This window comes from Apteryx mantelli, chromosome 13 (assembly GCF_036417845.1).
Source record: "Apteryx mantelli isolate bAptMan1 chromosome 13, bAptMan1.hap1, whole genome shotgun sequence".
NCBI lineage: Eukaryota > Metazoa > Chordata > Aves > Apterygiformes > Apterygidae > Apteryx > Apteryx mantelli.
In genome coordinates this window covers 6476032-6489808 of record NC_089990.1, presented here as the reverse complement: position 1 = coordinate 6489808, position 13777 = coordinate 6476032, and the positions used below count along the sequence as shown (strand labels likewise).

At 58.7% G+C, this 13777-nt stretch overlaps 1 protein-coding gene across 4 annotated transcripts in view; it reads right to left on the bottom strand.

Annotated features, from left to right (window-relative positions):
- FHL1 (four and a half LIM domains 1) overlaps positions 1-13777 on the bottom strand; it is a 34720-nt gene that overhangs the window by 5450 nt on the left and 15493 nt on the right. Inside the window, exon 1 of one of the 4 annotated variants that reach the window (XM_067304065.1) lies at positions 8270-8369. The exons of 2 other annotated variants lie outside the window; for them this stretch is intronic. In XM_067304065.1, coding sequence (XP_067160166.1) covers positions 8270-8291 — 22 coding nt within the window. In that variant the 5' untranslated portion in view covers positions 8292-8369. Of the gene's footprint in view, positions 1-8269; positions 8370-13777 lie in introns of those variants that run through there. One more of the 4 variants, XM_067304066.1, reaches the window with a different exon arrangement.

The window sequence follows — 13777 nt, the reverse complement described above, 5'->3', positions numbered from 1 at the left end:
GCGCAGTAGACAGCCTGGGTTCATTCACAGCAATCGCCAGCTCAAACCACTGTGTGTTGTGTATTGCCCTTTAGGATGTAGGGGGGAGACGGACCGTGAAGTTTCAGGACGATGTGGGCTCCAGCGGAAAGCTATGTGGGCTGACTCCTGGCTGTGCTGTGGAGCTCAGCAGGGATGGGGCCAAAGGCTGCCCTACCTCCTGGAAGCACCGCGTTTGGCGCTACAGTTAGCATAAGCAATGCATTAGTAACACAAATATTTTCATTTGCCTTAATAGCCAGCCAAGATATGAATGCTAGATTTCTGCCTGCAGAGAGGCAGGATGGGCTCTGGCCAAACAAAAAAATGCAGCTCCCTGTCTCCCAGGGTCCCAACTGCTGTGACTGCAGCCCAGCAAAGTTTGCTCGCTCCATGACTCCTGGACGTGGTTCCCAGAGAGGGAAGTCGAGTCAAGCCACAGCCTTTCCTTATCACCTTCTTAAGAGGAAGGATCCTAGCCTGTTTTATTTACATATTTCAAGTCAAGCAAGGGTAACGATATCTAATCGCTCATTAACAGCAGCTTAGTTCAAAAGGGCCAGATCCAGCAGTCCTTGGCTAGACCCTGGCTGAGGCTCCACATAATATGTGCACAGATATCACCGCCAACCAAGAACAGAGCAGAATAGTTTCCATGTTTCCAGCCGAAGCCTGCAGCCAGCTGCAGCCCTCCCGAGGCCTTTTGTGCCGGATATTTGTGCAGCTTCCAGCTGCCTCTTTCACTGGGCTTTCATATATAAAGTGATGAGGAAAAAAAAAACATGAAGACATCTCCCGATATTTGAAGAAACTTCTTAAGCTCATGCCAGCAGCACTCTGCCAAAACATGACTATTGCACCGCGGCCGGCTAGCTAGCACTTCAGCTGGGAGCTAAGGTGGGTGTGGAGGTCTCTCGACCGTAGGAGTTTCCACTTTGGCCGGAGGTGCAAGACCAGCCTTTCTCCCCCAGCTACCCACCCCCAGCTCGCACGCCTAGTCTCAGCCTCCCAGACCACCTCTGCTAACTGCTCTTTCCATTTCCCCGCGCCTGGCCGCAGAGGAAGCCAGCAAAGTTTCCGGCTAGAAGGCTGTAGAAAGCACCTGCCCGCTTACATAACCCCGTGCAGTCCTTCCCCCTCCGTCGCGCAGGGTGGGCACGCGGCCGGCCCCCCGCAGAAGTCGCCCTCGGGAGGAAACGCGGCTCGGCCTCTGCTCGCGCCTCTCGGAGGCTCCGCAAAGCCGCCTTTTCCGTGCGCTGCAGGGAGCCGGGGAGTAGCCTCGACCTTTCTTCCTCAGCAGCCTCCGGGCGGGCGGGAGATGAGGCAATAGTCTGGCAGCGGGGGATGCCAAGAGGGACTTTAATTAGTCTTTTCCTGATAGAGCTGAAGCGCCAGCGGGGAGAGAGAGGGGATTACGCGGTCGGGCAATACATCGTGTTGCTGCTTCCTGCTGTTAGCCGGGGACGGCTCCGAGCATTTCCCTCGCGTAGCCTCCGCCCCGGCCACCCCGCCGAGCCCCTGTGCCCCAGTCCTTGGGGCTAAAGCACCGAGACGGACAACGCTGCAGCTGGCGCGGGCTGCTGTGCTATCCGCTCCCCGTGGAGCCCAGACCCGCGCCGGCCTTGCCCGGGAGCCATCGCAGCGCTCTGTAAACTGGAGCCGGGCTTGGGATTTCTGGGTGTACACGGGGCGCTTCAGCTCCGGGCTGTGCCCGCATGGCAAGGGAAGGTCCACGGGAGCCCCGCAGTTTGCTGCTGAAGGCTCTAAAGGCAGGAATGCTGTGCTTTTATAGCACAGAGACCTGTTTGCATGGCTTTTCATTGGACACCTGCCCGCCCCAGTGCTGCTAGACTTCCATCAGCCGTGTGGTCCAGCCCATCAGCACGAGAAATCCCCACGCCGGCACCGGAGCCCTGGGCCGAGGGCTCATTGCTGCCGCCTTTGCGAGGAGCGGGAGCAGGGCTCAGCAGCAGCAGCCTCTCGAGCGTGAGCACCCTTCACCAGATGGGCATGCATCAACCCAACCAGGTCTTCACCAGAGCAGAGCCCTGCCGAGGCTGCCCAGCAAGCTCGGACACCAGAGCATGAAGCGCTGGGGCAGCAGACGGAGGGAAAGCTTTGCTGTCTGCTTAGCAGACCTCATTTTTTTCCCCTTTGAGAGCAACACGCTGTTGGCAACGCAACACAAGCGGCCCTGAGGCAGCCAGCTCCTAGGCGCGAAGTCCAGGGAGGTGCCTGCCTCCACGTGAACCTTGGACAGTCGCTCAGAGCTCTCCTCCTGCCTCATTTCTGCGCTCAGGAACGTGCTGAAAACAAGACAGGGGAAGGGCCCACCACGTGCTGTGGCCACCAGTCATAGAGGACTTGATTTGCTCCAGCACCGTGCACAAGCCGAGAAGTAACTGGAATAGGGAACGGGAGACGAGGCTCACACTTGCTTCTCAGATTTTAAAATCCAGGAGCCATCCCGGTGGCTCCTGTTGGTCACCCTCTGGGTAACGCCAGGCCAGAACAAGCTGGAGCACTGCTGTTCCGGAGGGCAGGACGGATAACGCTGTCTCTCTTTCCCAAGCCAGAAGGGACTTGCCCCGAGGGAGGAGCGCTGCGCGGGGAGGCGGCAGCAGCGGTGGGGACACAGTTCACACCCTTTGCCTTCCCTGGAGCCTGTAAAGCCGCGCCGGAGGCCCAGCTGGCAGGAATTGCGCTCTGCGGGGAGCGAGTTCGGGAAGCGCAGCCTTGCCGAGGTCAGGGGACGGCCATGTCCTGCTGACAGCTCTGCCAAGGGTTGCGCTTGTACCGGTTCAAGTAAACAAAACAAATAAACAAACAGCTGGGAAACATGGAAACTATGTGAGCCACCGCCAGCTCCGCAGAGCTTTGTCAAGCAAGTGGGTTTTAGTTGGAAGAAATGCAATTGCGCGGAGTCCAGGGCAAGCGGTACTGAAACATTCCTGATCTCAGGTTCAGCGTTGCCTTAAACCAGAACATGTAATTGTGAACATATGGCCCAGGGAGGAACACACCCCTGTGATCCCGTGTAACGCTCCGTGCCCTAACCCGAGGCAGACGTTCATCGCTGCAGCTTTGGAGACCTGCAGACAGCACCGGGCCTGGAGCCCACAGGAGCCGGGCTGTGTCTGCAGACATGCTAGCATCTGCCCGCCTTGAGCCAGCTCATGGACCAATAAACCTCTCTCATACACGGCCGGGGGCAGCCGGGGGACAAGAATTTGCTTTCAGCTCTTACAGGAGCTTTCTGCCCTCAGCGGTATCATCCCTTCCCTGATCTAGGCCTCAGAAAGGCCCCTCCACCCCCCTATCTGCAAGGGGGATGCAAACACTGCCCACTCTTGGTGCAAGAGCGAACCCAGCCCTCCACGCGGTGGAACGTGCCGTCTGCTCAAGCTCTCCGTTCACCCGTGCCGTGCCCAGAGCCCGCACCAGCTGGGCCATCCCCAGTAACCCTCACGCTGAAGAAGCCCAGTTAAGGGCCAGCGCACAGGAGCCCCAAAACCCCATCGGACCACGGCAGGCTGCCCAGAGCAAGGCCAGGCTCCGGTGGCGACCACCAGACCACTTCCCCAGAGGGGAGCAAATGCCCACGAGACTGAAGAGCACTGCAGCCCGGAGAAGAAACATTCGGCTTCCTACTGCTGCTCCCTAAAGGAATCCAGTGTCCCCTGGCAGAAGGTAGAGACAGCATGTACTGGTTGTGCTCCGTAAAAAAATAAATACATCTGCTAGAGCCTGGATGGCATCAGATCACAGTTTTAGAGATGTTTACCTCCTTAGTAACCTATTCCTCCTACAGCTGCACTGTACCCCCACCGCTTAGCTTCCAGATACGTTAACCTTGGCCTGTCTTTGCTGTCCAGAAAATAGGCCCATAAATTATAAAAGCTAAAGACACAGTAGATGCATGGAAAAACCTCAACTCCTCCTCTCAGCTTGTCATAACCACCCTTCCTGGGGGCCTTCGTTTGGGTGCACGCTGTGCAGCTCCCCGTGCGGCAGCTGTTGAGCACACAGCGTGGATTCACACCGGTGCCGCAGCCGCGCTGCAGCAATGCAAGACGCGGTGCTCAGGGTAAGCACCCAAACTAGCCAATGAAGCTGTAAGTGCCGCACCTTTATGCTTCGTTTCACAGCAGGGCGTTTAAAACGTGCATGTGTTTGGGCTTGGAAGTTATTTGAACAAGGTTTCTTTGGCTGCAGCCGTGCACCAGACCACGCTGCCCCCTGAGCTGAACGCCTAGCTAGGAGTCTCCTGTTTAACACCAGGAGAATCACGTCTATCCCAACACGCACCTCCAAGCCTGCTTTCAGCCCGGTGGGACCACAGAACGTGATTTAGGAAGCGGAAACAAAAGCATCGACTGACTCAGACCATCCTCTGGCCTGGGCTCCCCTCCGGCGACATAGGAAGTAGGCAGGAAGAGAGCGCGCAGGCTGCTGGGGATGGGGGTTAAATGCAGCGCGTGCCTTTCCTTAACAGCCTGGAGGGCCCTCGATAAAAATAAGAGCTCAAGAGAAATCCAGCAAGACCTGTAAGTCCTCTTTTCGTTCCTCTTCCAGGAGTTCAGACTCCCCCAACAGCAGCACTACCAGTTTTCCAAAGCTGCTCCAGAAGCTGACACCGCTTTAAGCGAGGTGTCCCCCTCCCACGAGCCCTGACGGGTGCTGTCTAAATGTAGCTCCCTGATGAATTTGGCTACAGCTAGAGGGCAGCTGGCCAGACCGGTGGCCTTCTCACGTATCAGGCTATTTGGCACAAAGACCGGCTGGAATTCAACTCTAACATTTACCTGACCGTAGAGGTGCCAGCTAGCCACTTGTCCCAAAAGAGCATCTGCTGCTTTTCCAAAGCAGCCCCTCAGTCCTGCACAACCACAGCTTTCATCCTTCAGACAGGGATCTCCAAAGTAGGGACCCCGCAGGCCTCCCGGCGCCCCACGGCACGCTGGCACCACGCCGCGGCGCGGCCGCAGGGCTCTGCAGGCTGGTGGCCAGGCTCAGGGCTACGCACGGCACGGCTTTGGGCTCGGAAACAGCGCAGTCGCGAGACCCAAGCGGTGCCGCCCCACAAAAGCAATGGCATTAACACATGCTTAGCGATGCGCTGCCATAACCGTAATCCCAGAGAGCACGTACCCCGAGCACGCGCTCGCCCTCCTCTCCGCACACTGATCTCTAGGCTGCCCCACCGAGCGCCCTGCCTCGCAGTCCCGGCTGCGGCTCCTGGCTCCCGCGGCCCTCGCCCTGGTCCGTCCCGGTTCGGTCGTGCTGCGTCAAGCGAGGCAGCATCGCCGTGGTTTGCAGAGCAAACGGAACCGAGGCACTCGGCAAACGGAGCTGAAGCGTGACTGATAAGCGAAGCACTTGCCACAGGATGTGTGTTAATGTCTCCGGGGAATATGTTTAAATGCGATAAACCACCATGGACGAACGCAAAGTGTGGTCTGTAAAAGCAACCAGGGAAACCGCGCTTAAACCTTACGGACTCTTCTGCCATTTAGGAAAGCAGAAGAGACTAAAGGTGCTGACCCTCTGCCGGTGTGCTGGATACCCGGGCTGCATATTCCACGGCAATGTGGAAAGAAGGGAGCGGTTGCTTTTTGACTCTACACGAGTTTGATTTCCCTCCACCGGCTGAGTACGCCCAGCCCCAGGAACACCGGGCACTGCCTACACCTGCCTGTTTCGGCTCCAGACCTGGCACCAGCTGCTGCATCACCTGAGTTTTATCTTCAGCATTTCTCCGTGCAGTGCCGCGTGGTTTGCTATAAATACCAGGAAATAGCCTTAAAAGAAGGGTCCCATTAATCAGGAGCGCGATGCGACACGCAGGAGCGCACCTCCAGGTCGCTGGCACGCCACCCTGGACAACAAACATTTGCAAAGCCAAGGGGAAGAAAGAAATCCCTGGCAGGTCATTTTTGCCGGGAGGGCTGGCAGTAAAGGGTGAAGAGCTGTGCTCTGCCATTGCCAGGCTGGAGCACGTGCGAGTCGCATACTCTATAATCCAAAAATTATTCTGTGGATAAAATGGAAGCTTCTTTATTTAGAACAAAAACAGCTCCAAGTTCCTCAGGCGGCTGCCAAATCGTTCCCTGTGGTCCTATTGCCACCACGTCTGAGCACATCCCAATCACTATTAAATCTTCACGCTTCTCCGGGGAAGGAGGGACGCGCTATTAAAAACACACCGCTCCAGTCCTGCAAAGACTTCCCGCAGGGCTTGCTTGAGCGCTCGGTGCGGAGCCCGGCTGAGGCTGCCAAGGCTCCAGCGCGCACGGCACTGCGGCCGAGAGCGGCTCCGAGCGCTGCGCAGGACTTGGGCAACAGAGTCCAAACCTTTCAAGAAGGACCCAAACCAACAGCAAAAAAATACCCTGTTCAGGGTGACCCCAGGCACAGGCGGGCCCCGTGGCTGCCTCCGAGGCTCCCGAATGGTGCTCCCGGCTACACGTGGATCTGCCCCCTCTCACTACCGCGATGCCTCTCTCACGCCGGGGCGCACCCGAGAGCCAAACGCGGGGCTTCCTCCGCTGCAGGGAGCTGGTCCCAGCGGGACCCTGCTGCGGCCACCCCGGCAGAGGGGGGTGGTCCCGGCTGGCTTTGGCAGCAGGCGCACGCGCACGTAACCTGTCGGTGGCAGCGCTCCAACCGCAGCATCCGCCTGGGAGACACTTTTGCGTTTTGCATTACAGCGCGACATCAGATGCGGAGAGGCCAAACCCTGCCCCTGGTTCAGGCTGCCCGCGGCCGGCAAGGCAGGAAGCCCAGCCCAGCTCCGCTGCGTCCCAGCGCGGTGCCCCAGCCGCCCAGCCAGCGGGAAGCATCCCGCTGCACGGTGGCTATCCGCACCGTGCGCACCTGGGTGTGCGTTAACTGTGATTATCGCTGCAGTACTTGGGCTAGAACCACTCAAAAGCACAACAAAGTTTGGTCCTTGTCGCAGCGAACACCCAGGCTGAGGAAGGCAGGCACGGCCGGGAGGATAACGGAACGATGCAACAGCGGCGGTCAGTCTGGTGGGCCGAGGTCAACAAATACATGTCTTGCATCTAAATCAAATGGATCCCTCTTGTTAGACACCTTTGAAAGGCTTAAAAATGCCACAGGAAATCAGATTTTATATGTTATACGGCACAACGAGTATCTGTGCCGCACAAGTAAATCCTGAGCAATTACGTGCAACGTGAGAAGCCTCACACCCACCCTTCGCCCAGGGGGGGCTGAGCGCGAGTTTAACGGCACGCCGCGGCTTTCCTCCCCGCTTCGGAGAGGCTCTGCGTTGCCATCCGCGTCTCGTGAGCGCCACGTTGCCCTCGCTCCACGCATGCGGCCGCTCAGCCCCAAACTCAGCGCCCAGGACACGTCCGCCCCACACACTACGTCTCATCGAGGTTTGCAAGGGCAGTGCAACCAGGCAGTGTAATCTAGGGCTGTGAATGGATGCTGGACCTTAAGAGACGCACGAGCGTGGTTAGCTTCTAGGAGCCAGATAAGGGTTTTTTTCAACCCTGAAGAGTTTTCAATGGGTCTGTAACTGGAGGGCTGACAAGATTAGTCATAGGTGGGGAAACACAACATATCTGCATGCCAAGGGGGACGTGCAAAACACTTTCAGGATTCCTGTCAGTGTTAACAGGAAGGAAAAATTACATTTTCTTACTACTGGTGAGGGTCAGCCTGTTTGATCCATAGGACAAGCACAAAGAAGAGGAAGTAACCACCAGCCCCCCTGCAGAGCAGAGCAGGGCAGAGCAGAGCAAGCCACCCGGGTTTACGCACACGTTCCCCTCCGCTGCGGGCTCCCCCTGCTCACGGCCGCAACAAACTCGCTGCCCAGAGAAGCGCCATCCCCCACTTTCACCTAACCTTCCTCAAAGAGCAGCCAAGCCCCAGGATTCCCACGGCAGCGGGTGCAAAAGCACTTACCGCCCAGCACATTGCACAACCGCATGCAGCCAGCACCACCTGCACCTGCACCTGCACCCCTCGCTGCTGCTGCTGCTGCTGCTGCTGCTGCTGCTGCTGCTGCTGCTGCTGCTGCTGCTGCTGCTGCCACCACACTCCCAGCACCCCTCCCGCGCCCTGGTTATTAAGCCCATTTGCCATCATTAGCTACAGCTGCAGACTGCAGAGGCATAGGACAGCATTTAAGGAGGTATTTCTCTGGCGCAGGATGGTGCAGCAAACCCTTCCTGCCCGTTCGGCAGGCAGTGTGCCTGCGTTTCCCCGTCACCTGTGTGCCTGTGGAAAGCCATCGGTAACAGCCCCGATCACAAGCAGCCCCTTGGGCAACGCGGGTCACGGTGTCTTGGCCGATAAGGAAGCGCCTCGTTTGATAACATACATTTAAAGGGAGGCTATTAATACGGACGGGACTCCTACCAGATGTCCACTCCCCTCCCCAGAGATCACAACCTTAATCCCCCTTGAAAATTCTTACCATTTTAGGTGATCCGAGAGAGAAGAATAGGATCCAGAGACCTCTGGGGGCAACATGTAAATACCTGCCTGGCTACTCAGCACCCAAATTAGTCCCAAAGGCAGAGCGCGCCTCAGGAACTTGACCCCCTGCTAGTACAATTTGGCCTTGGCTTTGGAGCTAGATTGTGTCTCGCAGCCGTCGCGAGCTGAGTTACAAACCCGACGTTGCTTCTGCGCCGCCGTTGCTGGAGGAAGGAGGCCCGAGGAGCCGGCTCCCGGCCGTGGGGCACGGAAAGGCTGCGGCTTGCGCCCCTGGGGACCCGGGTGAGAGCCCGGAGAGGATCGTTCATGGGAGCTACTTCACGCTGAAGCTGTCTTGCCAGTAAAACCAACACAGCTGGTCCCCCTCTGGTTTCCACCCTGAGGAGCGACCCAAAGCGAGCAAGCCCCCCAGCAGCAGCTCTTGGAAAGCCTGGTTTCATGATTATGGGGCTTCTCTGATGTCTAAGAATACAGCTGGGCTCGTCGCCTTGCTGAGAGCGCTGCCGCCTGCCCTGTCCCCTGCTCAGGGCTCTGCAAGCCCCCCGGGAGGCCCCTGCTCTCGGGCACAGCCTGAACCCGGCCGACCGCTTTGCCCCCGCATCGCTGCAGCAGCGGAGCGAGGTCTGGAGCGGGGCTCGCTCCTGCACGGCGGTTCGGGCTGCCGCGGGCGGAGGCGGCGAGCTGCAGCGCCGGCTCGCACCCCGCGTTATGTAATCGGCGGCGGCGGCGGCCCGCGCGCAGGGCCGGGGGCCAGGGACACCCAGCTGCTAATCCCGCCTCGACACTGACTCACTCTGCGGCCGTGGGAAAGGCAGTTAACCGCCCTGACAGCCGCTCGGAAGAGCCCGTGTTTATCATTCCTGCCCTCGCAGCCCATCACGGTGGTGTCTGGCCTCCGGGCAGCAATCGGCACATCCAGCCCGCGCGGCCCCGCTACGGCCCGGCACCGGGAGCATCTTCCCTTCGCGCTGCGGAGTCGCTGAGAGCTCCTTGGCCACATGTGCGCGCGGCGGGGCGCAGGCAGCCCCCAGCCCCGGCGCCGGGCTCGGTGACCCCCCGGGCCTCGGCGGCCGTGTTAGGGCCCCCGGCAGCACGCACACAATGTCCACAGCTTCGCTGGCATCCCGACACCTCCGAGTTTCCGCCGTGGCCTGGAAAAGGCCACCCTCGACAGCGTGCAGTCCCCGAACGGCGCAGCACGGCTCTACCTGCGCAGCACGTCGCGACTGGGAAACGCGCTAAAATACCAGTACGCTGAAATACTTTGGCGAGGAAAAACCCGACGCTGCTCTGCCCCAGCTCGTGTATAAACTCAGGCAAATTGTTTGCATACTTCGGATGGTAACAGGAACCCTAACAACTGGTATTTTCCTGTGCTAATCTCACTGTGCACAGGGCAATGTTTACAGACATGAGTTCATTTTTGGCAGTGCGCACAGCGTGTGCACCATTAACCATTCTCATTCCTTTCTGCTTCGCTGTGCACAGCGCCGGCACGTTCCTGCTCGGGAGCCGTTTCCTCCTTCCCTGGAATACCCCGTTATTTTGGTTAGAAGCGGAAACCTTCGCTTCCCGTCCCGAAAGGCGGCACGGGCATCCCAGGCGGCGCGGGCTGGGGCCCAGCCTCGCCGAGGGCACAGGGCTGCGCTCCGCGTCTTGGCCGCTCGCTTTGGCCGCGCGACCTTGCGCAGCTCCCGCCTCCTCCCCAAGCCCCTTTTTGTCCCCCGGCTGCCTCTGCGCGTGATCAAACGCGGCGGCGGCGGCGGCGGCGCGAGGCGCGCGTGCCCGGGGGGCATCGCTGCCCCGTGCGACCCGGCAGGGAGCCGAAGCCTCCGGGGAAGGGAGCGTGCCCGGAAAGCGGCAGCGCCAGCCCCGGCTGCAGCCTTCCTCGCCGGCTGGGCCGCGTGCTCCCCGGGGACGGCGCGTGCCTGTGCGCTGGCACCGCGCGGCGTTCGGCGTCCAGCCTCGCCACCGCGCTCCCCCGGGGCCGGGCAGAGGGACGAGCACTACAAACACGCCAGCGGGGCACGCGGGCTGGCGCCTGCATGTTTTTAACATTAAACCTCGGCTTTCCTGTAGGTTTTCAGCACGTAAGGGAGCAGGGCCGGGCGCGCCGACCCCACCGTACGGGTCCGAGCGCACAGCGGCATGGCTAAGGCATAGTGTCATGCACTCGGATAGACAAATGATTCATATTGTGGTTTCCAGAGTATTTTCTTGCCCTAACAATCCTGCCAGAAAAGGTCTGGGCGGCTCGGCTTGCTCGCACATCCTGCTGTCACTCAACGGGCAGAAAGTCCTAAATAGAGCCCCTCTAACCCAGGCATTGATGAACTATTAGTCACCATCATCAAAGAAAGCAGCGGGCAGCAGTAAATGCGAGGAGGAGGGGAGCGTCTGTCCTCCTCTTGGGGTCATGCGTTACCCCCCGGCCCCCATGCACCGCTCAGCAAAGCCCAGTAAACTGGCGCCGAAAGGCTCCCGCTAAAACGAGAGCCCCAGCTCGCTCCACGACCCGTCTCTCTCGCAGACGGGCTTCGGACTCGCTCCGCTCCAGGCTGGCGCTGTGGAGGCGCGGGAGCAGCACGGGACCATCGGAGGGGCCGAGTCAGGCAGTGCGGGCGTTTGCGTCCACAGCTGCGTTTGCTCCCATCTAGCATTTGCACAAAACCTTCCTTTTTTACACGTAACAGCACAGCAGATTCAGGCTTTGAGGGGTTCATTTGTGTATTTTAAATCCCCTCTTACAGTCGCATGCAGCCTGCGTATATCATCCCGCAGCAGAGAGCTCTCCGGCCGACCCACCGCAGCCCGTTCAAGCAACGCAGAGCCGGTGCAGTTCAGACCCAGACAGTTTGTCCCTAGGGTAACACCGAAACCCCCCCCGAGGCTCAAACCTGGACCACCTCCCCGAGGGGCTCGGACACCCCTGTGCCCCCCCAGCCTCCTGCCTGCTCAGCCCAGCTGAACCCCAGCCCACGCGGTGCCAGGCGAAGCTCTTCGGCTCGGCTGGGAGCATGGGGCAGAGGAGCTGGGAGCAAGCTTGTAAGACAGACCCAGGTCCGGTAGCCCTCCACAGATGCAGATGATGTGAGTGAGCAGAAACAAAAGGAGAAAAGAAGGGGGGATAAGAAGAGAGGAAAAAAATAAGGAAGAGGGTGTAGGAGCATGCAGGAAAGAACGGCCCAGAGATGCAGCTGCAGCTGGAAATAAAGGGGTCTGAAAAACAGCAAAACTGGAAAGAGAGAGAAACAGGGATTTTTCCCATCTGTCTTCATCCACAAGCTGGACTACTTCCAGGACTATTCCCAAGGCAGCTCCAAATTTATTTCCCGGCTGCCATCTGCTCCGCGGATCCTTTCCACACGCGCTCCCGACTGGCCCCCGTTGCCATCACCTGTTGCTGACATGGCAGAGCTCTGGCAGGCTGCTGAAAGCCAAGCGATACCAAGGTTTGGGGTGGGGGAAGCGCTTGTGAATTCATCGAGAGCTGCTTTGTAGACCCAAGGTTTTGTTCAGCTCCTGTCCGGGCTATTTTGAGCTTGGAGAAGCCTCAGGGCAGTGGGAGCACCAGCACAGACCCCTGGCAGCAGTCCCAGAGTATAAAAGCTCCTTAGGGGACTGAGAAGTTGTAGCAGGATTAGGTGCTACACAGGATGGCTTTGATTCAGCCGCACCAGCAAAGACCAGTTCCTCCCATCCCTTTTCCCGGTGGCTCCTTGTTATATTGCAGAGAAGATGCAAAGTCTCCCAGCAGCAAGGCCACTGGGTGCCTGCTGTGGTCTGTACAGTTAGGTTGAGACATGTAGTACAAGCTTAAAAAGAGAGTCACTCCCAAAAGCCTGCACATTTTTAAAAAAAATCTCTTAGGAAGACAAATGCATTTTTCTTAAATGCACAAAGTTAAACCTGGGCCTTGTTTCTCTTTCCGGCTCTGCCTTGGCCCTGCCTGCAGACTGCAGAGAGGAGCTGCGAGTGCGCAGCCAGCCAGCCTGGGAGGCCCCGCAGGCGCCCTGCAACCCCTTGCAAGGTGGAAACTGCAGGTCTGAATGCTCCGGGACATCAGCCAACTTTAAGGGAGGGGAGGGGTGGCAAAGACTGCCTTTTCCTATCCTGGCAGAAAGACACAGCTGTACCTCTAAGATGGCTCCGATTCAGATGCCTTATACCATCACCAAGCCCCTAACTGGGCTTAAAAACCTCGAACACAGCATCTGCCTGCTCCTTCCTGGCAGCCTCGAGGCTGCATTGGGCGCAGATGCCCCCTGCACTGCCCAGCGACGCTGCAGAGCTTGAGCAAAGCAGCTGAGGGTGCAGGAATAACCCAGGGAGCATCTGCTGAGGAGGATGAAGGAGCAGGCGCAGGGGAAGCAGGCTGTCCGTGCGATCACACAGGAGCGGTGGGAAGGTCTCTGGTTTAGCAGCTCAGGGCCCCAGCGGTGCTGCTATCTCACCCCGCTGGCCAGGCTCCTGCATCCAAAGCTCCTGGGAGAGCTCTGGGGTTTCCGCTCAGCCCAACGCCCCGCGCTTTGGCTCCAGACCTCCAACAAAGCAGCACTACGCCTTCAGCAGCACGCCAACATGATGGGGGTGTGATGCCTCCAGACCCAGTTAGCAACATCACTGCTTCCAGCACCGCTGTGGTCCTCAGAGGACCCTCCCCGAGGCCACGCAAGCTGCCCACGGGCTCTCACCACCACTCAGTTACCCCACAGCTCTGGCTTAGCAGAGCAGAGCTCCGTTCCGGCTGCCTGGGGAGGGCAAGACCTGCCAGCTGCAGGTCTCTTCATTCAGGGTTTAGCTGCAGTGAAATAACAGGAGGAAAGACCGGGGGGAGTCAAACGTGGGGCGAAGGCTTTTGAGTCACGGCTTTCCCCCCACGGCCTAGCCCTGACTTCAGAACTGAGAAAAGCAGCCTAAGTCCCCTGGCCCCGATCCCAGCCAGACAGCATGGCAATCTCATCTAGGAGAAACAGGGCCTGATGGACATCCACAGCAATATAATCCTACCATCCCCATGCAACAGATGCTCACGCTAGGGCTTCACCAAGTTATTAGTGAGCCGTCACTGAAATAGTATTTCACAACTTCCATTACGCTCCCTGCACTGTTAATTGCTCTCAATTGCTTTTCATGGGCGCAGCAGCTGCTGAGCCATGCTCTGCCCCCAGCGCAGTCAAAGAGCTCAAAGTGAAGAGCACGGAAGGAAGCGCGGTTATTAGTTTGTATCATCGCTTGAAAGCTGGGTCATTCACCTTCCCTGGAAATTACCCACGAC